The sequence below is a fragment of the Sebastes umbrosus genome, chromosome 2 (genome assembly GCF_015220745.1).
Source record: "Sebastes umbrosus isolate fSebUmb1 chromosome 2, fSebUmb1.pri, whole genome shotgun sequence".
NCBI classification, from domain to species: Eukaryota; Metazoa; Chordata; class Actinopteri; order Perciformes; family Sebastidae; genus Sebastes; species Sebastes umbrosus.
Window position 1 is genome coordinate 11,234,385 of NC_051270.1, and position 25,351 is coordinate 11,259,735.

At 43.0% G+C, this 25,351-nt stretch overlaps 1 protein-coding gene across 12 annotated transcripts in view; it reads right to left on the reverse strand.

The window, feature by feature from the left end:
- Positions 1-1,118: 1,118 nt before the first annotated feature.
- The window catches only part of chd9 (chromodomain helicase DNA binding protein 9), an 83,639-nt gene continuing 59,406 nt past the window's right edge, over positions 1,119-25,351 (reverse strand). For 9 of the 12 annotated variants that reach the window (XM_037750269.1, XM_037750229.1, XM_037750251.1 and 6 more), the window contains 26 exons: positions 25,001-25,144; positions 23,429-23,684; positions 22,056-22,266; positions 19,786-19,981; positions 19,337-19,522; positions 18,288-18,476; positions 18,019-18,129; positions 17,687-17,886; positions 17,227-17,426; positions 16,942-17,101; positions 13,075-13,164; positions 12,325-12,428; positions 11,816-11,933; positions 11,641-11,698; positions 11,422-11,470; positions 11,000-11,246; positions 10,674-10,879; positions 9,168-10,043; positions 8,627-8,796; positions 8,138-8,368; positions 7,032-7,209; positions 6,499-6,647; positions 6,165-6,395; positions 5,903-6,052; positions 5,457-5,561; positions 1,119-5,026 (listed from right to left, as the gene is read on the reverse strand). In XM_037750269.1, coding sequence (XP_037606197.1) covers positions 4,046-5,026; positions 5,457-5,561; positions 5,903-6,052; positions 6,165-6,395; positions 6,499-6,647; positions 7,032-7,209; positions 8,138-8,368; positions 8,627-8,796; positions 9,168-10,043; positions 10,674-10,879; positions 11,000-11,246; positions 11,422-11,470; positions 11,641-11,698; positions 11,816-11,933; positions 12,325-12,428; positions 13,075-13,164; positions 16,942-17,101; positions 17,227-17,426; positions 17,687-17,886; positions 18,019-18,129; positions 18,288-18,476; positions 19,337-19,522; positions 19,786-19,981; positions 22,056-22,266; positions 23,429-23,684; positions 25,001-25,144 — 5,796 coding nt within the window. In that variant the 3' untranslated portion in view covers positions 1,119-4,045. The remainder of the gene's footprint in view (positions 5,027-5,456; positions 5,562-5,902; positions 6,053-6,164; positions 6,396-6,498; positions 6,648-7,031; positions 7,210-8,137; positions 8,369-8,626; positions 8,797-9,167; positions 10,044-10,673; positions 10,880-10,999; positions 11,247-11,421; positions 11,471-11,640; positions 11,699-11,815; positions 11,934-12,324; positions 12,429-13,074; positions 13,165-16,941; positions 17,102-17,226; positions 17,427-17,686; positions 17,887-18,018; positions 18,130-18,287; positions 18,477-19,336; positions 19,523-19,785; positions 19,982-22,055; positions 22,267-23,428; positions 23,685-25,000; positions 25,145-25,351) is intronic. The other 3 variants (XM_037750290.1, XM_037750280.1, XM_037750260.1) reach the window with 3 other exon arrangements.

Here is a 25,351-nt window from a genome sequence, read left to right on the forward strand (position 1 = left end):
GCCCCAACTTGTCACTTGGGTCTTGTTGCTATGAGAAGCAATGAACAGTTGTGGAAGTAACCAACACAGGACACTGAGCGCCACCAAGAGGAGGCATGGAGGACCTACAGTAGAGAGGAAAACCAGTGTAACTGTTTATGCACTGACGTCTGGCCCAAACACTGTATACGTAAGCATGTGGTTAAGAGAAGAAAACAAGTTTGATGGACCTTTCTTCCAACAGCAGTATGAATGATAAAACTTACCAATATAATGTGCAAAACACTGTTGGTAACATCAACCAATTGTGTATTTAAGATTTAATGGATCACCAACAATGAAACCACTTAATACTTATGCACTGAATGCAGCATTACAATAGCTATAATTACTGAGAGAACCACGTACTGTAGCTCTCCTTTTTTTCTACTTGCACTGTGAATATTGATGTTAGTAAACCCTGTTTTCTGATTTGTAACCGTCACATTTGATAAAAAAAACATTTACATCCAATGTCCAAAGTGTCATCACTTCATCATTTTATCATCGTCATTATTAGCATATGACTTATTGAGGTACGGCCAAAAACGCGTTTTGTGAGGTCACAGTGACCTTGACCTTTGACCACCAAAGTCTAATCAGTACAACCTTGAGTCAAAGTGGACGTTTGCGCCAGATGTCATGAAATTCCCTCAAGGTGTTCCTGGGTCCAGGTTGACTTTTGTGCCAAATTTGAAAAGATTCCCTCAATGTGCTCTCGTTCACGAGAATGAGACGGATGGACAACCCGAAAACATAATAAAACAAAAAATTAAAATGAACCATTTCAACTTAAAAAGTAGTAAAAAACATGCATTATGGTTCAGTTACCTTAATTTAAGCAAGTGCAATTTATTTTCTGTCACTGGAGTTTTATGTATATAAAAGCTTTAGAAGTGCTTTCATCTAAGTTCATAAGAAAATACTTTTCTGAGCCTTCTCCCACTGGCCTGAACGCTGCCACTGAATCTGCTCTGAGTGCCAGGGCAGAAAAAAATTAGAGCAAAACAATAAGAACATGTGAGGAAGACAAGTGCCACAAATAACTCCACCGATGACTTCTTGAATAAGGCCCCCAGACAAAGCAAAGGCACACTTAATTGATAGTCAGAAGAATATGTTTAATAAAAATAATTAAACCTCAATTTCCTCTATAGAACTTCATAGAAAGTAATCCAATAAATTACAAATGACTTTTAAGACGTGTTTTTCCTGCACTACATAAAGAATTATTTTGACTACACAGACCACAACTTGCAAATATTACAACTGTCCAATGAAAAAAATAAAGAAAAAAAGACAACAACTGACCAGGGTGACATTTAGGATATTATCAAGCTTGAAAATCAAAATACAAAACCAGTGATGCTAGCTTTGTCATCTCAGTGATTACATGGATGAAAAAGAAAAACCCTCCCTGTACAGCAGTAGTGTTTTGTCATTCCTCTTGCATATTGGTCATCGTTTAACTTGTATTTAACGCAGATTCAACACTGCCTCTCTAGCACTAGCAGTGCTTTGGGAGTCCTTGTACAGTACAACCTAGAAAAAAAAACAACAACTTAAAAGACAAAATGAAAGCAAAAAGTCCAATCTTATGTCTACCACTTTTTGTGTCCTAAAGAGGCTCAGCACAGTCATCAATCCATCAACCCATCGCTGTGTCGTTAGATCAATCACCTACAGCAGAAGTAGCAATGGCTGGGTGTTTGCATAAGGGCACTACGAGTTTAAAGAGAGCAGAGGTGCAGATATACAAAATGACAGTGGCATGTTTAAGTCCATTGCTCAGACATAGAAAAATACTCGTACTGTTAGTAATAATATAAAAAGAAAAAATGCGATTTGCATTGCAAGCAAAAAACCCATGACGAGGTCTATACATGACAGGCATACAAGGAAATCACTTTAAAGCAACATTATTTAGAAATCAATACGAGTCTTCAGTCTTTGTGTTCGGACCGCGGGGCCGCTCGTGGTTTCAGCCACTACAGAACAATGCTACAGCAATACTTGAGAACTAAACAGACTGAGTTGACTCAGCGGGGCTCTGTTGTACCCAGTCCAAACAAAAGCCTCACCTCAGATATAAGAACTTTTGAGACGTGTATCTAACAGTCCGCTGTGTAACAGCAGTCCTAGAGCGAGCACTGTTTTGCGCCAGAGAGAGAATTACAAAAAGGTACTTGAGTGAACTCCAGTGTTTACGTGTATCCCGGTTACGGCTGAGCATGTGCGGGGACGATGACAACAAAAAGCACAAAGCGTGGACACGGAGCAGAAATATTGGTTGTCAGACAGAATCGAATGAGAGCGTGAGGTACAGGATAAGGGCACTTCTACATCTAGCCGAAGCTCCATTCAACAGCAGAACAGAGTCGAGACAACGTGAAATACACACAACCAAACTCCCAGCGACACAAGCTGCTATTATTTAGCCCTTCCTGAAGCAAAACCCGTCTGGCACTGCGTACAATGTAATACTCAATCAAAGACTACAATCTTAGCGAGGATTCGAACTATTTTGTGCTTGTGCCGTGTAAGACTTTGGTAGACAGGCGGTCATGCAACACAGAATCCAAAAGGACTGTAATTTCCTCCTAATGAGATGTGTTTGAAGGTCAACAACACTTTAGTTTTCTACTGGTCGTAGCTTTGCAAGGCCCCCTCCTTAATACACAACATTCAGACTGGAAAGTTCTGGAAGCAGGAGATACCAGGTGAGAGGAGTCCAGCCAAAGAAAACAACACAGTGGAAGCTCTCATTAAAAAAATGTGGCCTCTGACGCACACATTCCAGCAGAAACAAGGACATAACGTACATGGACAGCAAGAAAACACACCCATGCACATGTACATCTGCACAGTGAAGCCAATCCATCTAGCACGGTTGAGGTAAGATGCAGTCAAATATGCCGGGGTAATAATATCCATGTCATCTATAATCCTGAATTCCTCTTCTACGCAGAGACCACAAATCAGGACCTCCAAGGGTCAAAGGGCAGTTTTTGGCACACAGTTAAAGGTTGTTTTCTGTCCCCCACCCCCACAGCTAAAGGAGTTTATTAGACTCTGACACTGTAGTTAAAATCAACAGATGTGCAAGCGAACGTGTATGCCGACTGTGAGTAGCTAAAGTGCGCCTTGGACATGTTGAGACATGTTTGTAAGGTGATGAGGAGATTCGAAAATTAGATATGAAAAATTAAACCTTTAAAAGGAAATGACAGCAGATAATTGACTTATGATCCATTTTGACAGATTTAAGCCGGAAAAATAATACTTCCACAGATTTTTCCCCCCCTAATCAAAGAGATATTAAAGCAGGAGCTTCAGGTAATTCGGTTAAATCAAAAATGATGTGAACTAACGCAGAAATGAACTCAACGTGATAGTGACAGGTAAGTGAGGCGGCGTGACTTATGCACTGGCGTGGAACATGGCAGACAGAGAATCTACAGCTTCAGTGACATTCATTAGCTGCCCAAGTTATTGCTGACATATCCAACGTATGATCTGCAAAGCATAAGTGTCAACGAACCTGTAAAAGTACCGACTATTTACACGAGAAAGTGTTTGTCAAGTGTCATTTCCCCCAACCCCCGACAATCAAAATATATTAATAGTACAGCTCAACGAGCATGTTGATGTAGTTTCACTTTTTTAATAAAATTAAATCCTGACATAATTACAATAATGCCGTTTTTTTGTTGCAATTGTACATAATTGTGGTTCACAGAGTTCAGAATTCTACTAAAGTCTGACATGCAAAATGTCTCAAAACAAGACTGTACCTTGTGAACAAACACTGACATTTTATTTCAGTTCTTTTTAAGTCAGTTTTTCCTGTTTTTTTTTTTATAAGGTTTTTGTAGTCTTTATTACACAACATTTTAGTTAGTTCTTGTATTTACATGTAAAGAAATCGTAACATAAGTGCTGGAAAATCCATATATATGTGAATATATGTATACATTTCTAGGCGATACATAAATAAATTTATAATTATATATTCATAGGTTCAGTCCTAATCACTGGAGTCTGAATCGTCTGATGAAGAAGAACTCCCAGACTCTGATGAAGATGACTCAGCTTTCCCCGAACCTTCAGGACCACTGTTCTCCTTTTGTTCCGCTGAGTCCTCTTCGTCTTCTTCTTCGTCTTCTAATGCCTCGTCGTCCTCTTCTCCGTCCCTCTCTGCCGCTAGCCGCTCCATCTCCCCTGGCGACGATTGGGCGACGGCAGGCGGAGGAGGACGAGCGGGAGGAAGGGTGGGGTCACTGTTTGAGCTCTGCGGCTGTGTGGCAGACACAGGGAGGTTAAGGCCTGGAGTGAGAAGCATCCCTGGGTAAAGCATACTGGAGAGTAACAAGGGGTTAAGAGACAGTGGGTGACTGGAGGCTGCGGAGGCAGCTGAAGCACTTTGTGGGGCGGTGGCAGAGGAAGTGGAGCTGGAAGTAGAGGAAGGAGTCGTGTTCGACCCCTCTGTCCTTTCTCCTTTGGTGTCTGAGGTGTGAGAGGGGGCTTTAGAGGCAGACGGCTCTCCCGCTGCACTGCTGGAGGTTCCCTTTGTCTTCTCCTCGAAGCCTCCCGCGCCCTCCAGAGCGGGTTTCCCGAGCAAGCTGCTCATGCCGAGCAGGTTTGGCAATCCGCCCATACCAGACAGCATCATGGGAAACATGGCAGCTAAGTTGCTCGCGGCCAGGTTGCTAGCGTCGGACGGCAGCCCCATCAGGCCAGCGGTGAGCTGCAGGGACTGTAAGCTCTGGAGGTTTTGCTGGAAGGCCTGCAGGCTGGTCAGGTCCATTCCAGAGAGGAGGCCGTTGGCCAGCAGCGGATTCAGGCCCAGGGTTGCTGGGTTGGGCGCTGATGCAGCTGCTGCTGCCGTCGCCGCCGCCGCTGCCGCCTTAGCCAGAGGATTCTTAGGTCGACGTCCACGCCGGCTCACCTCCTCAGGAACGATGGGTCCCGTCAGGATCCTGTCAAACATGCTCTCTGGGAGGTAACCCTGGAGAAAACGTGGATGATATATGCAGAGTTAACACTTTGACATGTAATAACAGCGGGGTAAACACACACATATTCATTGCCAGTTTATTAGATACACCTAGCAAAACTAATGTAGTTTAATACAACTAATCCTACATTCATGAAGGTCATAATGCTCAGTTTTGGTTGAAACTGTCTACCCCTACTGATATAAAAGTAGGCCATAAAGACCATAAAGTTGAATCAACACCTCTCTAAAGCAGATTATGACCTCCATGAAAGGATTTGTTGCTGGGCAGTTGTATTAGACTGCATTCATTTAGGCTAATACCAGTACCTAATGAACTGGCAACTGACTGTATATCAGCACTGTTAAAAGTGGCCTCTCTTGATGTAACATAGTTCTTGTGAAAGTTTGGATCTGATGAATGTGGTACTTTGTGACTCACCGACTGTTTGACAACATCAGCCCATTCAGGTGGGACTCCGTACTCGGGGTTCTCCTGAAGGAACCGGCACAGATCCTTCAGAGGAGGAGCAAAGGCCCCACCAACCTGCAGGAAAGGAATACATATTTTACAATTAGGAAACATGCAGTCATCTCTGGTACGTAAATGGCACTCACATTCAAATATCACTTCCTTCACAACCTTGTTTAAAAGGCATCAGTAGTATCTGATTTTCATTATAGTAAGAAAAGTCCATCATTTGGACAATGTGAAAGTCACAGAAGGCAGTCTGTCAAAATAATTATTCACAGAGCTAAAACCCAGTTTCTGTGAAGTGAAATTATTGGCCACTAATGGCATCATTTGTGATTATGATATTGTTTATTTGTGTGTGTTTGAGGATCTTCTCAAACCTACGTGCTGTACAATACCACACACAAACACACCTTGCGTGCATTCCTCCTGTTGATGATCTGGACCCTTTCCTCTCCGGTCAGGCTGTTCACGTCAATCTTGTTGGGGTTCCTGCAGCGGTGCCTCTTCTGCTTGGGCCGACCGTCCTGGAAGTGGAACTGCATCTGCATCTTATTTACACCCTGGACATGAAATGGAAAAATAGTCATGTTGATAGAAAATGTCTACGTAAAGTCTTTTGTTTGTGAACTTTCCAGTAACGTTACACGTTATATAGACATAAAATGGACTCACCGGGATAAAGGCTCCTGTGTCTGCCACAAAGCCAGGGTGCTCTGCTAGCCATTGCTCTATATCTTTCCTCTTGGGAGCGTCATCCCCAGCGAGCCGGGTGCCGTCTTTGAGGTTGATGACAGGGACCCTGGAGTCGGTGTCTTCGGGGACCTGACTGGAGCTCTGGCTGAAGCCTGCCACAGGGGCCACAGCCATGCCCACCTGGCCGATACCGCCCCACCCTGGAGGCACCTGGAGATACATGAGCGCAAAATGGTTTATATTATTTACATCACAGCTTTGTGGTACCATAAACCAGTATTATCACACACAAGCTCCTAAGATAACTGCTTACCTGTTCAGGAACAGCAGGGACTCTACTCCTGTTCATAAAGAGCAGGTCCATCCCCTCCACGTTCTTCCTCCTTCCCCTCCGCCTCTTAACCACTGGCTGGCCATCTAGTACTCCGTTCAGCCTCATCTGACCTGTAAGACCTGGAGGCACTGCAGAAGAAGCACCCTGTTAGATGTGAACTACTGTGTTAAGTTTTGCCTAATTTAAAGTAAAACGATGAGATACATTTGTCTTAAATATTAGGCATTCTCTTTCAGACTTAAATGATCTTTTCAGGACTTTCACCTCTAGTTACTGTTAGGTATTTTTATGATAAGTTCAGATGATATATTTCAGACTGAACACACCCTTTGTGTAAACAAAGCCAGTAGGGCTACAGAAAAAGGCTAGTGTCTATGCAGTCTTCCAAGGCACCAAAACAATACTTTGCTGCCATCTAGTGGTGATAAAGGAAAACAGGATGGCCTGTCTCTCTCGACACATCCTGTATGCACAGGTCTTAAGGTATTGTGCTCTATTTTAAACAAACCCACCAGTCTGGAAGCTGCACTGAGGCTTGGTCATGTCAGCCAGGCCGGTGTCCGAGGCGCTCTGCAGCTCATGAAGCCGGGCCAGGTACTGCTGCTGGGCCTGGGGGCCCTCCTCCGACTCCAGGGGCCTCTTCAGAGGTAGACCTTGTTTCTGGAAGGTCAACTTCAGACCTCCCTCCTGCTGTGGACACAGACAAACAAAGGTGTTGGATACGTCTAGGAAGATTTAACGTTAAAAGGAGAAAGAAACTTTAGCTTTTTTTATTTTAATTTTTTGTTTTTGGAGATTTTCTCTGCCTGTTGTCTATCCAGTGATTTAAGGATCATAAAGTAAATGTGTATTGTGTTATTTTCATATCTTTAATGCTATATCCTGTATGTTGAATTTCAATTTATGTAATAAAATATCATCTCATTTATAAGAATTTTATTACAATAAAAGCAAATGTTTTTTTGTTAGTAGTATTGGGACACATGGACACACAGGGGGTAGTGGCTGGTAGAGCAGTGGGTAAAGTCTATCCATAGTCTGGACTGTATTGGGAAGCCATGCCAAAGAGATAGCTGCTGTCAGCATTTACAGGTAACAAACAGCAGGTGTCTGAGGGTCTGTGATGGTAAAAAAAAATGTACAATTTTGGGAAGAGATCCTTATCAAGAAGCAGCACAAAAGCAAAAGGATAAATGGAAGCAAGTCAGAGGCCTGCCAAGTTAATAGCCACGTCGCCTTGAAGCATATTAAAGAACACCCACAGCCAAGGTCTCCATTTCAATCAGATTATAAGCAAGACCCCTTCAGTCTAGAGAGGCTTCAAACTGAACCTTATTATATTCTCATGACTGAGTGATTTGTGCTCATGTAATCACAGCCTCAGAGCCCAATTCAAATTGAGTGTGTGGGAAAAAGAGAGGAAGGCTGCTATTAAATTAATCTCTCCTCCTGCCAGGCAGTCAAAACCACTAATCATACCCAAAGGAAAGCAGGAAGAAAACCAGTGAAACATGCTGAACGCGGCAGCTAGCACCGGTCATGGCAGCGGAAGTGGTAGGGTCCTACGATTAGGGCGAAGCGGAGGGAGGAGGTGGAGGAAGGGAGAAATCAAACATACATCGTTGAGTTTTACTGAGAATTCCTTGTTTTCTGCAACATGCTTGGTCACCTTTGACCCCTGTGGTGAGGCAGAGGGGTCCTCGGAGAGGCTGTTGGCGTTGTCCAGCAGCTTGGTGGTGTAGAAGGAGGCCACTGCGCCTCCGGGCTCGTAGACACGACGCGTCCCCGGCCACTTGCCCTTTAGCACCGCCTGGCAGATGCTGTCCAGGCGGTTGATGATCACGCGATCCTGAACAAACAGCACAGACATTCAGCCAACTCTTGCATCAGTTTGATTTCCCTTCTGCCCTCAACTATGCTGCAAGTCTTTGTATTTATTTGTTTTTATGACTTCCATCATTAAAATTAATAATCAGAGACAAATACTTATTATATTTAAAGATTAAATATTTAGCTGAATACTTCATTTGATGCTTTCTAATCCAAGCAGTGACCATGTTATGTATCAGTAACAGTGACTGCATTGCACACATGTACAGTAGTTCACCTTTGGCCAGTAGGATGCAGCGAGCATGTACCCTCCTCCCTGGAAAGGATGTGAGGAATTGTTGTTGATGCCATTCTCGGCAGCATGCGTGTCTTGGGTTTCATCCTGCGTCGCGCTCAGAGACGCCACGCTGTCCTCATCAAAGCCCTTTACACTTGTTGCTGCAGCCACTGAGAATGTCACAGGGCACAGAGACAGACATGAGAAACACACAGAAATCTTTGAACTGTGCACTTCTTGGATACATTTTTATATAATTATTATTATTGAACTCTGCCCTCCAGAGCCGATGGGCCAAAGAGCAGCAGAAAAACAAAAAATCGGATATTATATTTATTAGCTGGTTAGTAATTCAGTGAAATACGTCTTTGCTCTGAGCTAGTGTTGTCACGATACTGAAATTTCTAACTTCGATACAATACGTTGAAAAATATTGATATTCGATGCCGTGTTCGATACCACGGGGAAAAATTGACACAACATTGATGGTATAACTTTTTTTAACTACACATTAGAAAGAGTTCAGGTTGGACGTGCTCACCTTTCTTCTTCCCTTCTTCTCCCTCACTTTCAGTGTCATCAGAAGAAGATGAGGAGGAGGACGACGATGACGAAGAGCCAGAGGAGCAAGACGACGAAGAAGAGGAGGAGCTGGACCCGGAATGTGATGAGGAAGAAGAGGAGGATGAGGAGGAGGAAGAGGAGCGTGATGAAGAGCTTGAGGAGGAGCCATCTGAGTCGGACTCTGAGCCACGCCGAGCCTCCCTGCGGCTCTTCTTGCTGGACTTCTTGTGTTTCCTCTCAGAGGAGTTGGGTGTGAGAGGTTTGGTTCGTGCCGCCACCATCTGCCTCTCTTTTTCCCTCGCATCAATCACAGGCTTCTCCTCTAGACCCGTGGGTGTAGCTGGTGCTCGAGGAGGGCTCCAACTCTCCACTTGCTTCTCCCGGCCCTCCTCCCCCTCTGAGGCTGGCTCCACTTTGGGAACAACCCCACTGGGCTCTGCGTCTCTCTGGGCGAGCGGAGGTAGCGGAGAGCCAGTCAACACAGAGCTGGCGGCCTGGCACTGAGGGTGTAGGAGCGGGGTGGATGTGCGCGATTGCTGCTGCGCAGCTTTCGTTTGGCTGTAGTTGCGCTGGGCAGCCATGAAGCTGAGCTCAGGGTCTCTCAGAATGTGGTAATCTGTGCGGCTGACGCCGTGCTTGGCGGCTCCGATTAGCAGGTCACGGTCATGGTTGCCGGCCTCCCACCAGACGGGCAAGTCGGAGCTCATCTGGCACAACGGCAGGCGCTCGTAGAGTAACTGATGACGAAGGACTTGTTCCCTCACCTGGCGAAGCAACTCTACTCTGTAGAGTGTGCGAGACGCTCGCTCCTCTGTGATGGGCTGGATGTTCAGAGACGAGTCCACCGCGGAGTCTGGAGCAGAGACGAAGAGAAAGGTGCGAGAGAGAGAGCGTGAGAGGAAATAAAGTCTGCTCTACATGTACAACCCTAAGAGCCGTTTGTGTCTGGAGTTTAGACATCACACTGTTTGCCTTTCCACTAATGATTAACCTTATCAGCTCCTCTCCCTCAGTACTGCTGAAACAGCTTGTTTATTAAGGTGCTACCGACCTCTTTCCAGAATAAAAACATTTACAGCCAGGACTGAGTGTGCGTCACACTGCAGTAACTTGAAGCAATGTTACTGACATATACAAGATGATGCCAATAACTTTGATTAAACATTACTGTGGTAACTGCAGTAAGCAATGTTACTGGCATCATGTTGTATATGTCACATCAGTGCATGGTAGGTTGAAGTATAATATGTCCTAATATAGCATTTTCACAGACACCAGCTATTGCTTAACAGATACATGACACAATATTCTAACTTATTTCATTCTAAATATTTAATTCATTTTTTACAAAAACATTTTGAGAAGCATAACTGTCTGTCAAACACAAAATGTTGATGTTTAGTATCCAGACTTGGTGTGTACAAATAAAGACTTGTCTGCGTTAGTGTGTGTACATGTGGGAATAAGCAAGTAGACTTCTGACCTCCCTCCTTTGGTGGCAGGCGACACACTCTTCGGCACATGGCGGTAAAAGCACACAGGTATTTCTGCAGGCTCTCGTCAGTCTTCTTGTGCAGCCGAGCCATGGCCCTGAACTTGGTCCAGTCGAACCGGCCAAGGTTCGGGTCGAAAACGACACCAAAAGTGGAGACCACGCGGTAGAAGTCAGCCTCTTCTCGCCTTGTCCATCTGAGGAAAGGTGAAAAACAATTTCCATACACAATAATCTTTAATATTCGTTCTCACTGATCAAAACTCCAATATGTATTTTATTTCTCAACCAAACATTGACCCGCTCTATGTTCTGACCTTTGTTGCCGTTCGATCTTAGCAACCATCTTGGGGTTGAGGGTGTCGTTGAGTGTGGGGGGCAGCGGGCATAGTGGAGGAGACAGTATCATGGTCGAGGGAGACGGAGCCTGGGTCTGGTGGATCTGGAGGATCTGCCGGCTCTTGGTGTAGCGCTGAGAGGCTGTGATCAGTCGCCTCAGCCTGGCTGTCAGCACCGACGGTGACGGCCAGTAGGTTGTCTGACCTTCTGTCACTGGAACTGCGTCTGGATCAGAATAACATACAATATACGTGCCATTATTTTCATGTTTTGTTTTGTTTTTGCAGGAAGCATGTGTCATTTACAACTTTTCCAGATCTCTCCCGCCTGTGGGAAGCCTGTATTTATAATCCTCACAGTAATGATAATCCACTGTGGATTACAATAATCTAATACTCACCTCCGGCGTTGTCAGTGACGACCAAGTCTCCAGGAGAGGAGGCGTCATCCTAAATGAGAAGACAGTGTGTGTTTACGGCAGGACAAAATACACTAAAACCAGACTGTGATGGATTTCAGAATAAATCACAAATGAGTTTAAATACGGAGAGGGGACAATTTACTCAACCAGTCAGATTAATATGTTATATCAGGGGACCTTTAGTTCACATGGCCTTACCTCCATATCGTCTTTCAGCAGGGCTGGAGCAGGCTTGTACTCTGGGTCATCCACATCCCTACACACACAGATAAAGTTTGTGTCATTTTTGTAGTTGACAACCAAGCTGACACATTTAAAAATAAAAATATCTAAATTTAAGCCAAGCACATTAAACCATAAAGTTTGTACCGACCCATCCATGAAATCGTTGCCTCTCTGTTCGGCGGCGATGGCCTTCTCATCTGGTCGTCCCACGCGCTCTAGGAAGCACAGGGTAGGGTCGGCACGGAGAGTGTTGTACTTTTCATAACCTGGGAGTGCACAGGAGGATAAGCAAATAAGAAAGTTGGCCAGGGGTAATGCATGGAAACTCTTAGATAGGGACCACAAGCTGGATAATTTCCCACAATCACCTGGTATCAATGGAAAACACACTAAAAATAGTGAAGCCAAAATTATCAGGTAGAATAATGTTTTACTTATTAAAGCAATTAGTCTTAGAATAGATTTTAACTACTGTTATTTAGTAACTTGTTTCATGCCAGTTATTCATTTTCCCCCTTCTGTAAAGTGACCACAGATGCCTTGAGAGTATAGTAGAAACTAGTTGAGCTTTATTTCAACACTAGAGTACATGTTTGTCATTTAAATTACCTTATTAAATAAAACAAGTCACAGAGAATAGAGCTGGAGGTTTCTTACCATGCTTATAGACGCCCAGCAGCAGACACTTGTCAGCGATGGCATCCCACCACAAGGCTGGCAGCTCCGAATGGTCGGGGTCTGGCACCCAGATCTTTATATCGCTAAAAGAGGAGGAGGAGGAGATTTAGACAGATAATATGTGGGGAAATCTTTGTTTCTTTAATTCATTTACCTACTTTTATCAATCTGCTCCCATTTGCTGTGTTAATTTGGTGTTAATAAAAAGACTTAGCTCCCCATGAAATGCTTTTATTGTGAAACAACAAAATGAAAATGGTTAAACAATTTAACTTTTTCTTGTTAACAGATGTTTTTCTTGTTAACAGATGTTTTTATTAACCATTTTCAACAGCACTATATAAAAGAAAACAGAAAATAAAACTGCCCATCTTTCACCAGCAGGTGGAGCTCTACAACCTTCTAATTCATTTGGCTGATCAGTTCCTTCAACAGGTTGGTACCATATGCTAATGACAACACTTGCCACACAAGGAGACAAATCTATGAGGCAGCTATTTCACCTTGATGTGGAAACTCTGTTGTTGCCAAAGGACAACTCTGCCCGGGTGTATAGCGTTTATATTTAAGCTGCTAAATCCATCTGACCCAGCTATTCTACAACAACGCTGTTAGGTACCACCCATTGCATTATACTTGTTAAATAAAGTTGTAGAAAAAAGCTAACAATAATAAAGAAACATAGCGTAGGAAGTACATGTAAGGTACAGTAAGGTAACGTCTGCTCACCTGGAGTCCACGCCGTCTAGCACCCTCGGGGCCTGGCTTCCTATCACCTCTTGTTTCAGGTAGTAGAGCATTCTGACCCGGAGCAGCACCCTGCACAGAGAAAACCCACCGGTCACAACAAAGCCCTGACCACGCACAAACGCTGAGCGAGCAGAACCAACACACACGCAGCAACATGTTGCACACAATGCAAATGAGTGAAATGTATGACAATTCAGCTGTAATCCTAAAATTATACTGCATAGTCCTTGTCCTATTAATTCAGACAGACAGCACACACTCTAATGAATTCATATATAATACGTACGCCTGTATTCTAGGATTTAGCTATAAATCATTAGCTGTACAGAGCAGGTATACACAATAAGCCTGATCATTTAACTAGGCGATTTATAGTTTCTCTGAAGTTGACATTATTGTATAGACCACACAGGGAGTCACGGGCAGCGCCACGGCGAGGCCCAGAGGACCGGGTGAACAGACAACAGTCTCCCTCCAGTCGTCATGTGGTCGTGCTCTGGCAGTAGATGAAGGCTGGGAAGTCGAGGCTGACAAGGTAGCGAGAGGCTGACTCACAGGGGAGACATTAGCTCTGTGATGCATGATCACACATCGCAGCCAGCAGGCTTTGAGCGAAGACACAGTGAAGTGGTGGGAACCGTGGCGCGCTGGTGCGCCAGGCCGTGTAACGTCTGGCATGCCTTGAGATTTTGCTTAATGTAAAAAAGGGTTCTGTGTAATCATTTTGTCTAAACACAAAAATGATTTGTAATTCCATCGTGTAATGTTGGCTGTCGGAAAAAAATGCGGCACGGAGGTTTTAAGGATTTCTGGCGTGAGAGCAAAATTCTCAGTGGGGCCATTTCTATTATTACTGTGGAGTTATTAGCTGTCCTACAATTACTCTTTACAGAATGGTTACATCTCAGAGGATACAGTATTCTCCACTGACATTGGCAAATGAGCAGGGAAATTTAGGAAACATCCAAATTGACACATCTAGCTTTTCTAAATGATTATTAAAATGTATTCAAACCAAATTAGATAAGAAAAATTAACTACTATTAGTGGCACAATAGTGGAGCACAATTATCTAGCACCTGTTGCCAGATTACTCATCTCCGAACACTGAAAATTTCATAAATACGAATAAGAACGAGGAGACTGAAAAAAAGCTCCCTAGTAAACTGTGACATTTTCTACTTCTTTGTTGGGGTGTCAAAAGGTGTAGCTGGCTCATTTCTAAAGCTAAAGTAAAGATATATGAGATCATATGAAACTAGAAAAACCTAAGGAATCCATTGGTACTTGGCATGTCATACTAGCTTGTCGAGAAAGACGTTACATAACGCTCCAAACTTGTGCTAAATTTTGGCGAGGAAAAACTGGCATGGCCATTTTCAAAGGGGTCCCTTGACCTCTGACCTCAAGATATTTGAATGAAAATGGGTTCTATGGGTACCCACGAGTCTCCCCTTTACAGACATGCCCACTTTATGATAATAACATGCAGTTTGGGGCAAGTCATAGTCAAATCAGCACACTGATACACTGACAGCTGTTGTTGCCTGTTGGGCTTGAGTTTGCCATGTTATGATTTGAGCATATTTCTTATGCTAAATGTAGTACCTGTGAGGGTTTCTGGACAATATTTGTCATTGTTTTGTGTTGTTAATTGATTTCCAATAATAAATATATACATATATTTGGATAAAGCAAACATATTTCCCCACTCCCATGTTGATAAGTGTATTAAATACTTGACAAATCTCCCTTTAAGGTACATTTTGAACAGCTACATTTATATCAACTCACAAAAAGCAACTAAATCATGATTTGACATTTTTATTACTGGGTCCTTCCAGACATTTAGGAAAATGAAATGAAATTTAAATGAGTTTAAATGAAAAAAAAATATTCTTATGACGATGACGATGTGTATCAATGTTTTCACTCTGCATCAATATATTGGATCGTTGATCATTGAATCTATTGATCCAGATTGATGTATCGTTACACCCCTAGTATTTGTAGCCAAAAATAGCACCATCACATCATGTAAACCTGAGGCCTCCTCTCCTGCCAAGTCCTCTCTACACTGCTGCTCTTCTTTCAAGAGCACTGAGAGAGTTGTGGACTGCTGCTATGAAATATAGCATACCAGGCATTCCATCTTTTTCACGCTGTAAATTCAGCTAAATATTGTTATAAATGAGCCCCAAATCCTTCCCTGATTCACTGACAGGACAAGGAGAAACTGCAGGGCTCCCAGGTCTGTCTATCTGTCGGAGTGATGGATGTCTGCGGTGACCGGTTTGGACTTGTAGCTCTGCTAAATCAAAGTCTTGAACTTCCTCCCTTTTTTCTCCTCCACCCTCCATCCTCCTGTGTGACTGGACCCGCCCAGGAGCAGCTGCTGCTTCCTCTGCCTGTCAGCACAGCCCTTCATCACTCTCCTTCCAAGCCTTTGTTAGTGTGTGTGTGTGTGTGTGCGCGTGTGTGTGTGAGATGTGGTTCACTCAGAGAGGCTGCAGAGGATCTCAGCACAGAAATACGCAGTCTTTCAGAAGCAAATAAGCCAAGTATGCATGACATGAGTGGCATGAAAAGAATCCCTCATGGTCTGTTCACAGAAAACAATCCATCAAAAAGCAGCATAACGGGGAGTCACAGATGTAATTCTGATTCAAAACACACAAACACCATGAAATTTTGATGTGCCTTCTCAAAACTGTGTCCTCCATGTCAAAGCAGATTTAATCATCACCGTTTTCACATCTTTACTACAGTACTGAGTAAAGGATATCTGAGGAATAAGAAATCACAACATGAGGATCCATGGTGATCTGATTTTCTGACATGCTGGTCTCTGCTTCGTATAGTTTCCATTCCTGTGCAGGAGGAGTCCTACATTTACGGTCCTGTTAGGGAAGCCAGTGAACCTCCACTCCCCACACACACACCCACCAGTCACATTCCAGGTCCTCGGAGTGAAAACGCAGTAGTCAGCAAACCCCGCTGACTGTGTGTCCACATTTGCCTGGCGTGTCACATATCAGACAATCCCTGGATTCAGCACAACTCGACCGGGAGACAATGGAGAACTTTCTATAGAAGCGCTGCAGCGCTCGGCGTCCAAAGCCCCGCGGACACAAGCCCCCCTTTTAAAAAGAAGCAGCCATCCATTTGGCTTTATAACTCAGCGGCTCGTGTTTTGATAGCAGCCATCTTTTTTCCCCTCTGTCTGTAAATAAGAGAGATCTATGACGGCCATTAGCTGGGCTGAAGTCTCATTAAGAACCAAATCAGTCAGCTGGTCTCGATGTGATGCACGTCCGTTAATGAATCAGTCGACTGTCGGCTTCAATAGACATTTTAGTGCCTCCTAATTACTGTGGCTGGGAGGTGTCACAGTTAAAATTTGGGCCATGTGCAAACTGTATTTTCAAACACTCAGGCTTCATTCTATTAAAAATAAACTGGTGCAATTTGTGCTAGAAGAGTAGAATAATGACCACCTGCCAGTTGCCATAATAGCATAAAGGTTTAAACACAGACACCCGCAACCCAAAAGAGAGAAAACCAACCAACCATGGACTATTAGTCACCATATATGTGCACTGCAAGCAAATTAAATGCATGAATATAAGATGTCTCTTTCATCTAACATATAACACTATTTCGCTAGTCAAGACGATTTATCTTCCATTTTTTATATTCTTATAAACAGTTTCTTATACTGTTGGTGATGTAGGAATACAATCTAATTTAGTGTCTTTCTTGATGTAAACTGAACTGGATTTAAGTGTCAGCTAAATGTTTAAAATGTTGCATGTACACTTTAAAGTGGAATAAGAAAACACCTACTTGTTGCAGTGGTGTTTGAGGTGTTTCTTGTAGCCGTCGTCCTGAAGCATGTGCTCTGGGTTGTGTTTCCTGAGCCACTCGGCTTTGTGGATGTCAAAAGAGCTGGACTGGATCTTCATCTTTTTACCCTTTCTGCCCCGAGGGACTGGAGCAGACAAACCTAGTGGAACAAGGATGAGGTTGAGAGTCATAGGTGCAGTACAGGGAATGATATTGTTTCCTGAATCCCACTTAAACCACTATCTGTTGTGATAAAGCCAGTTGGCTGGAAGTCCTGAGACTCACCGAGGTGATTTTGCAGTTCTTTGGCGCGTCCGTCCTCGGTAGGGGCGATCAGGTCCCACATGAAGCTTTTGATTTTGTCATCGCCACGGTAATGGACCAGGCAGTAAGACAGCAGGGCCCTGCAGATGGACTCCACGTCCCTCTCTGTCAGCTGCTTCTTAAAACGCCCGTGGGTTAGAATATCCTTCCAACGACCCCACCTGGACCACAAAAGGGAAAAGACAAAAATCTAAAAAAGTGGCCTCAGATTAAAAGTATCACTTGTCAAGTTACACTACTTGGAGGACACTTTTATTGTGAAAGTCAACGTGTACATGGCTTTAATATTACAGTAATGACGTATGTATAACTGGTATATATATATAACTAGTAACATACAGTTAGGGATATTTACAGAATTATGTTCTCCTGTTTCACAGTTTCTATGGTTGAATAGCTTAAACTATTTTAATCATCTTACCCATAAACCAGCAGGTTCTTCTCTACCCTGAAGCACTCTGTGCGTCCATAGCTGTTGAGGCGGTCGTGGTTTCGCCTGAGCTTAGGTTTGGTGTCGTCACTTTCGCTGTTGCCCTCTGAAAGCTCTGCCAGCTCGTCCTTGGTGGCGCTGAACGGCCTCGTCTGCTTCCTGACACGAGGAGTGTCAATAACCAAGCTGTTCTGTAGCGAGGGAATGGAGGACAAACAAAAGTTCAGCAAAGGACTTTTGAGGTCTATAAGATGCAACACGTCTTTGAGAGAAAGGTCCTAATTATGCTTTGTATATTGTATTAATTGTGGCGAAATACATACTCTGCCGTTGGCCATTTCCATATCAACGTCGGCCTTTTTGGCCCATTTGTCCCAGAAGTTGGGGTCATCCAGAGAGATGTCTGTGCGGTTTCCGGACGACACAAAACTGGCCTGAAAGCAGACATGAGAATCATATCAAACCATGATCACATCTGCCTTTCACTGTATGATGCATCATGAGGTCTGGGTAAGAACAAGCTGAGAGGTTTCAATTTACACTTCACACATCGCTTAGTGTTAGAGCAGTCGTGTTAATCCATTTCACTCACCTTAGCAAAGGTGGATCCTCGTCCCTCAGACTCGATGGTGATGGTCTTTGTCCTGCGCTGGAGGATCTGATCGATGTCCTCCTCACAGAATTTGGCCCCTTCATCCTCCTCGTCCATGATGGCCCCGTACGCACCTCGCCGCAACAGATCCTCAATCTCCTTCTTAGACAGCTGCTGCTGCGGCACGGCCTGAGAGGTACAGAGGAGGAGATTTAAGAACACCTTACTATATTCAACAAATATAAATAAATGATTAAGGCCAAACAGAATATAAAAAGGACTTGAGGTGCAAAATGGAACAGTATGTAACACAATACTACATAATGCACAACACACACAAAAAGATCCTATCACCTAAAAACACAACACAGTCAAACACACACACGTGGGATTATTAAAATCTTGACATCAGCAGCCCTGTATCTAACCCCAGCAGCTGTTTATTATGCAAATATGTTCAGTCAGACCAGATGTGGAGACCTGCTAATAGCTCAACCTCCTTCTTCTTACTTCTGATAATTCTCAGAGGACACCAACTGCAGCAAAAACATCCACCTACACACTTCACACACTGTTGACACACTCCCTCACAGCCAGATTAGACTCTAATAGGATCGGTTACACTTCAAGTAGAAATTTTAAGAGTGAGCTCCAAGTTTTAGGGTTTGTGAACAGTTCTTTTTCTCTGCTTGGCATCTTGTTGTTGTCCGCCATCTGTTACAGTGTTCCTCTGACGTCATTCAGGACTGGTATCAGAAACAGTTGACTTTTATTATTGTTGGAGAGATGATTGGAGGAAATCTTTTGAGTATCTAATACAAAAAATGTGCTCTATGATTGCAGTTTGTTGCTCATTTGTGTAATAATTTGATGATGAGATAGTTGAACGGTCTAGCCAAGGTCAACTAGTGAAATGGATGGTATTCATTACAAACACTGTCTGAAAACAAACACTTCTCTCGGAAAATTAACTGACCATAATCTACATGACTAAATGATTTAATTGCCCCATTTCTATTCCAGACCATTTGGACTATTCTCAAACTTACCCCACCCCCGGGGGCGCCTCCTCCCAGGCTGTTATCTCGGCCACTCATGCTCTGCAGCACTGCTTTGTCCAGACCCAGCTTGAGGCTGGCACGATCAAACATCTCTCGCTCGTACGAGTTCCTGGTGATCAGACGGTACACCTTCACGGCCTTGTTCTGACCGATTCGATGGCAGCGAGCCTGGGCCTGTGAAGGGCAGAAAAAAAATGAGTAAAATGCACTACACATACATATAAGAGCTTTTGTTTGATATCTTTAATTTGACCAAAATGTCACCTGATGCTTACTTTAATTATTGAGTCTTGTTGGCAGGTGTTTAAATGAGCACATGTCAGACAATGGATAACTATCAGAATGCCAAAATTCCTGCCTGTACATTAATGAAACAAATCTACAGCACTATGTTGCATCTACTGCTACGTGAGTCCGTGTACGTGGTTGCGTCGTACCTGCAGGTCGTTCTGCGGGTTCCAGTCTGAGTCGAAGATGATGCAGGTGTCTGCTGCTGTGAGGTTTATTCCCAGGCCGCCGGCTCTTGTGCACAGAAGGAAAACGAAGCGTTCTGAGTCGGGTTTACTGAAGCGGTCGATAGCTGCCTGACGTAGGTTCCCACGAACACGTCCATCTATTCTCTCATACAAGTACCTGCAACACAAAAAAAGTGACCCATGATGCATGTATATCACAATCGAATACATGGCTTATTCTACAAGATATTTACTTTAAGCTTTAGGTGAAAGTTTATTCAAGTTACTTCCTGAGGAGTTTGATTTAGTGAGTTAAGCTTTTAATAACAAATTCTAACCTGTTATCACTCAGCCATAGCACTTACAGACTGAAAACCCTACTTTCATTTTGCTTCACTTCTACACCTGAGAAACTGTATCCTAGATCGATAGATAAAACAGTTTCTACAAGGAGTGGTTATGCTCTTTCATCCTTGTGTCCATTCTCATCCGACCCCCCGCCCTCCCCAGGGCAATCCACTTCCAGTCAGGAGAAGCCTCACAGAAAACCCTGCTTGTCTAATGTAGAGGAGCCCTGAGGGCGTTTATAACCTGCTGCTGAACTCTGTCTGAGGTCTGTGCACCTCACGTGTTTACTATAGTTAAGAGTTTGCTCCAGCGGCTGCTAGGAAGCCAGACGAAAGAGAGAGAGGGGCAAAAAAAAGAAACATGAGAGCAACAAAAGGATGTAGACCCCAAAAAAAGTCAGGAAAATTAAACGGAAAAGACCGAGGAGTGGGAGTTGGGAGACTTGAGAGTAAAAATAAAGACAAAGATGAGAACCAGAAACCCAGACGCTTATCTGTAATTATCGAATTCCTAAACGGCATTAAATTCTAACCCTTAAGGCTAGTTGTAAACCTTTCCCCATGATTGTCTTGCTAAATGTTCCTGACAACTCACTTCACTTCAGCTTTTTATGGGACTTTTGGGCATAACCTAAGACGCTGCTGACAGAACCAGACACACACAGAGGGAAGCAAGGTGAGAGCTTTTTGCTTCTCAAGCAGAGCCTTAGGTTGTATATAGAAGCTTTATGGCCATTCCAAATCATTGTCCATCATCTTTATCAGCTGCCCCTGTGCTCTGCGGGTCGGGAAACAAGGGCTTGCTTTTTTCTTTTTATTCATTCTAATTGCAGGCCTAACATATTTTGCACAAACAATGGAAAAAGATTCTTGCTAAATAAATAAATAAATACCTAAAATCCTGTGACTTATGTTTTTGGAGACTGATATGACTGTATTTATTATCCTTTGTGGAGCTTTTTAAATTCTGGCAAAACTGTGTGATTTTGTGAGATCTGTTTGGCCACACAATGGTAGTGAAAGAAGAGAGAGAAAATGTACTACTTCCAATGTCCCCATAGCAGCAACTGCTTAAGTCAATTTCCTCCAACAGTCCAAAGACATGCAGGTTAGGTGAACTGGACACTTTAATACTCACACCTGTCAGTAATTTGTGTTTGCCTGCCCTGTACTGTATATGTATGTTGCATGTGTGTATAATACCAGTGCATGCTACAGCCCATTTTGGCCCTTAACAGGATAACTGGATGCAGAAAAGGATGCATGGATGGACTCATTTGATATGATGAAACACCAGCAGGCTCCATACCTCTAATCACCAATGCTGCTGCTGCCAACTGGCTGTCATGTATTGAATGCTAAAACTCACCACTATAGACATGCTGTCCCTAACCATTTGCAGCCATAAGAGTCAGATCATCCTTTACAACGTGTGTAGCAGCTACTGAGTGTTCCCAGTTATACTGTACACTAAATCCTTCCTGCCATGTGCACAAGATTTATTTATTTCCTTTGAATCATAACGGATCTAATAAAGCCAGAGGATAAGAGTGACTTTACATTTCTGAGCAGCAGCACTAAGTTAACAATGGCAAGTTTCATTAGGTCAAGAAAAGAATCAAAACTGTGTGACAAATCTTAATATGCACAAGTCAATTTGCCTTTTTCCTTCCTTCCAATATAAAGTATGACAGCACCCATTTAGTGAACAGTGCAACTACATACTACAACTACTACATACTTCTGAATGCATTACTTCATTTCATTTGTATGGTGTTTAATATGATGTATGCTGACTGAATAATAGCTGATTTATTCCTTTACTACAATGCATGATGTTTTTACATTATTAAAATCACATATTCAGACTGTCTGAGCTATAAATAACAAATCTGTCATCATTACCTTCTCTGAATGAGGTAGTCTTCCAAGATGTCCAGGCAGCGCACCATTTGGGAGAAGATGAGCACCCTGTGTCCTCCGGCCTTCATCTTGGGCAGCAGTTTGTCAATAAGGACTAGCTTCCCGGCAGACTGCACCATAGCCTGCAGGTGAAAGTCCATGGCAGTGGGGCTATATACCTCCCTGAAGTCCTCTAGGATCTTCTCTTCTGCCCCTGGCATAGCAAAGACATGGATAAATCAGCAATATTGTGTCTTTCATGCTTTTTCTAAAAAAATATCTTGTATCCCTTAATGTGCAAGTGCACGAAAAATACATTCAGAAGCACATCTGTAAAAAAAAAAAATGTCCTATCTCTGAATTTTTAGATGCCCGTGTAACATATAAATGATATATAGTATAATTTCAGGAGTATATACTAAAAAAGAGACCCTAAAGATTTTTATCAGCGACACTGTGGTTTCATTAAAAAGGGAACACAAACAAAACACTTGACAAATTCAGTGCATATGCAAAATCTATAAAATCTTTGGGGATTTTAATGGCTGTCTTAAAGGAGTAGTTCGGGTGTTATGAAGTGGGGTTGTATGAGGTACGTATCCATAGTCAGTACAGTAGATGATGGTTGGCACCCACCCAGTTTAGAGAAACACACAGGGGTTACCGCACGGGAGCAAAGCAATGTACTGCTGTGGACGGGGCCGGCTGCAAAATGTATTTTAGCCACCTAAAAGAAAGACCTAATTTAAATAATCAATATCTGTAAAAGTGTAGGCTATATTTAGAATATTTAACTGCTTATCTTGCCGTCAGACAGCCCTTTCCGACAAGGATCTGAAATGAAAGTGAAACTTATCTATGCTCTCTTCAAAGCAGCCAGACGTTGACAAAAACAGGATAGATAAGTTTCGTTCTAAATATAGCATACACTTAAACAGATCGATTTCTTTAGGTGGGCCTTTCTTTTAGTTATCTAAATATGTTTTGCTGCCGACCCCGTCCACAGCAGTACATTGCTTTGGATCCGTGTCGGTACTCCTGTGTGTTACTCCGAACTGGGGGCGAGCAGACCGTCATCTACGGTAGGTAATACACTGACTATGGATAAGCACCTCATACAACCCCACTTCAAAACACCCAAACTATCACTTTAAGGCAACATTACCAGTATGCAGAGTCTGATGTAACAATCACTTGAGGTATGAAATTATAGTGAGCACCTAAATCTTCAAATTAAGTCAACAACACCTCCTGAAGACTAAACAGGAAACTGTGGAGACCTTCTTCAGTTTATGCCTACCAAGATCACAACTATACTTTTCAACTATATTTAACTACATTAACCTATGTTTAACCTTAAAAAGGTATCATCCTACCTTTGATGAGGTAGGGGTGGTTGCAGCACTTTCTCAACTCCATCATGGTGTTGACCAGGTTGGGCATATTATGTTGGCCAGCTCCTTTAGCCAGGAAGGTGAAGTTCTTCTCTAGGATGGCGCGGTAGTATTTCTTTTGAATGTTGGTGAGCTCGACCTCGATGATGGTTTCCTCCTTAGGAGCCAACTTCTTCTCCACGTCCTCCTTCAACCGACGCAGCATCATGGGCTTCAGGATGGCCTGAAGCTTCTGTACCTGTAGGCCCAAAGAAGAGAAGAGAGTTATATACAGTTATCACAGTAACTGCCGTGGGACATTATTAGTATACTACACAGGTATGAGGTTAAACATGCTGCGTGTCATACATATTATTACAAAAAATGACTGAATGCTCCAGAGCGTTTTCCATTCCCAAGTTAATAATAATTTATCCTATTAAATAATATGTATTTGATTGCAATGCAACATCAGACGAAGCATTTCAGTTTCATATCAGTGTCCATCAAAGTAGGAGTCACCAACCATCAAACTAGACCCATTTATACTATTTTATATCAAAGTCTAATAATGTCATATTCTGTATATTATTGATATCTGTATGTAGAGTTACTGTGGAGAATGTTTTTATTTTATAAGACTATATTAAGTTTTGAAATCAAGATTTTAATTTTGTTGTTCATTTGATGCAGAACCACATTTCCCAAATCCTGGGTTTGTATTAACAGTACAGCATCACAGCTTATTACTACTAGACACCCAGAAGTGGGCTAACCAGTGTTCTTTTTGTATTACACATACTATAAAAGCCCTCGTCTAACATCAGTTATGTTATGAGCTGAAAAAGTACCTCTTAACAGCACCAGCAACTTCTACTATGAAAAGGGTATCACATTCCCACTGGCACAAAGAGCTGCTAGATTTAGTACAGCGTGTTGAGTACTAGCTGTTCCAGATATTTTAACTTTCAGCCTGAGTACAACACTTCAAACATGTTTTAATGGTCCTTCCTCAAGCGTCTCTTTAGTGTTTCTGTCTAAATATGAAATGTCAAACAGCAATATGCAAAACTTGGAGATGTAAAATGCCCTTTTCTTGTGAGCAATTGTCACATAGTCCAACAATGTGTAGCACAATACCCCATTATCTGTTATCCATATCCACCATATGTTGTGTGAGTGTGTGTGTGTGTGTGTGTGTGTGTGTGTGTGTGTGTGTGTGTGTGTGTGTGTGTGTGTTGTACAAAATGTCACTGTGGCCTAGTTAGAAAAAGCCCCACTTCACGGGTTCCATCTGTACCAATGGGATCTTCTTCATACTGTATCTGAACAATGATGTGTGTTGTGGAGATCTAAGAAACAATAATTTGACTGTTCTTTCATATAATTCACCAACACTAAAAATTGTGTTTTTTTACAATTGTAAACATTAATGTGATAAAAATGGCACCAGAAACTCAAACAACATCTGACCTGATTATGTGATATGTGGATTTCTGTCTTGTATTATCAATTCAGAATATTCACAAAACATATAAATGTCGGGACATGTTCTCCATGTGTCCAAGGACTCACCTGCTCCTCAGTCTTGAGGTCTCCAAACTCCTGCATGAATGTGTGTTCTGAGGGGAAGCGTGCCGGCTCCAGGAAGTGGAGCAGACTGAAGAGCTCCTCCACTGTGTTCTGGAGAGGAGTACCCGTCAACAGGACCTTGTGCTCCTAAAAGAGAACAAGACGCACGAGATGAGGATGTTTCAGTGTCATTTGATGATTAGATGGTATACTGTAGTAGACAATGTCTGCAGCTAGGCACAAAGTCTTGAGTGTTACACTTTAAGGCCCTGACACACCAAGCCGACGGTCTTCTGTTGGACAGTTTGGGGCCGTAGGGGAGCGTCGGCTCTAGTCTGCCCGTATCGGAGGCTT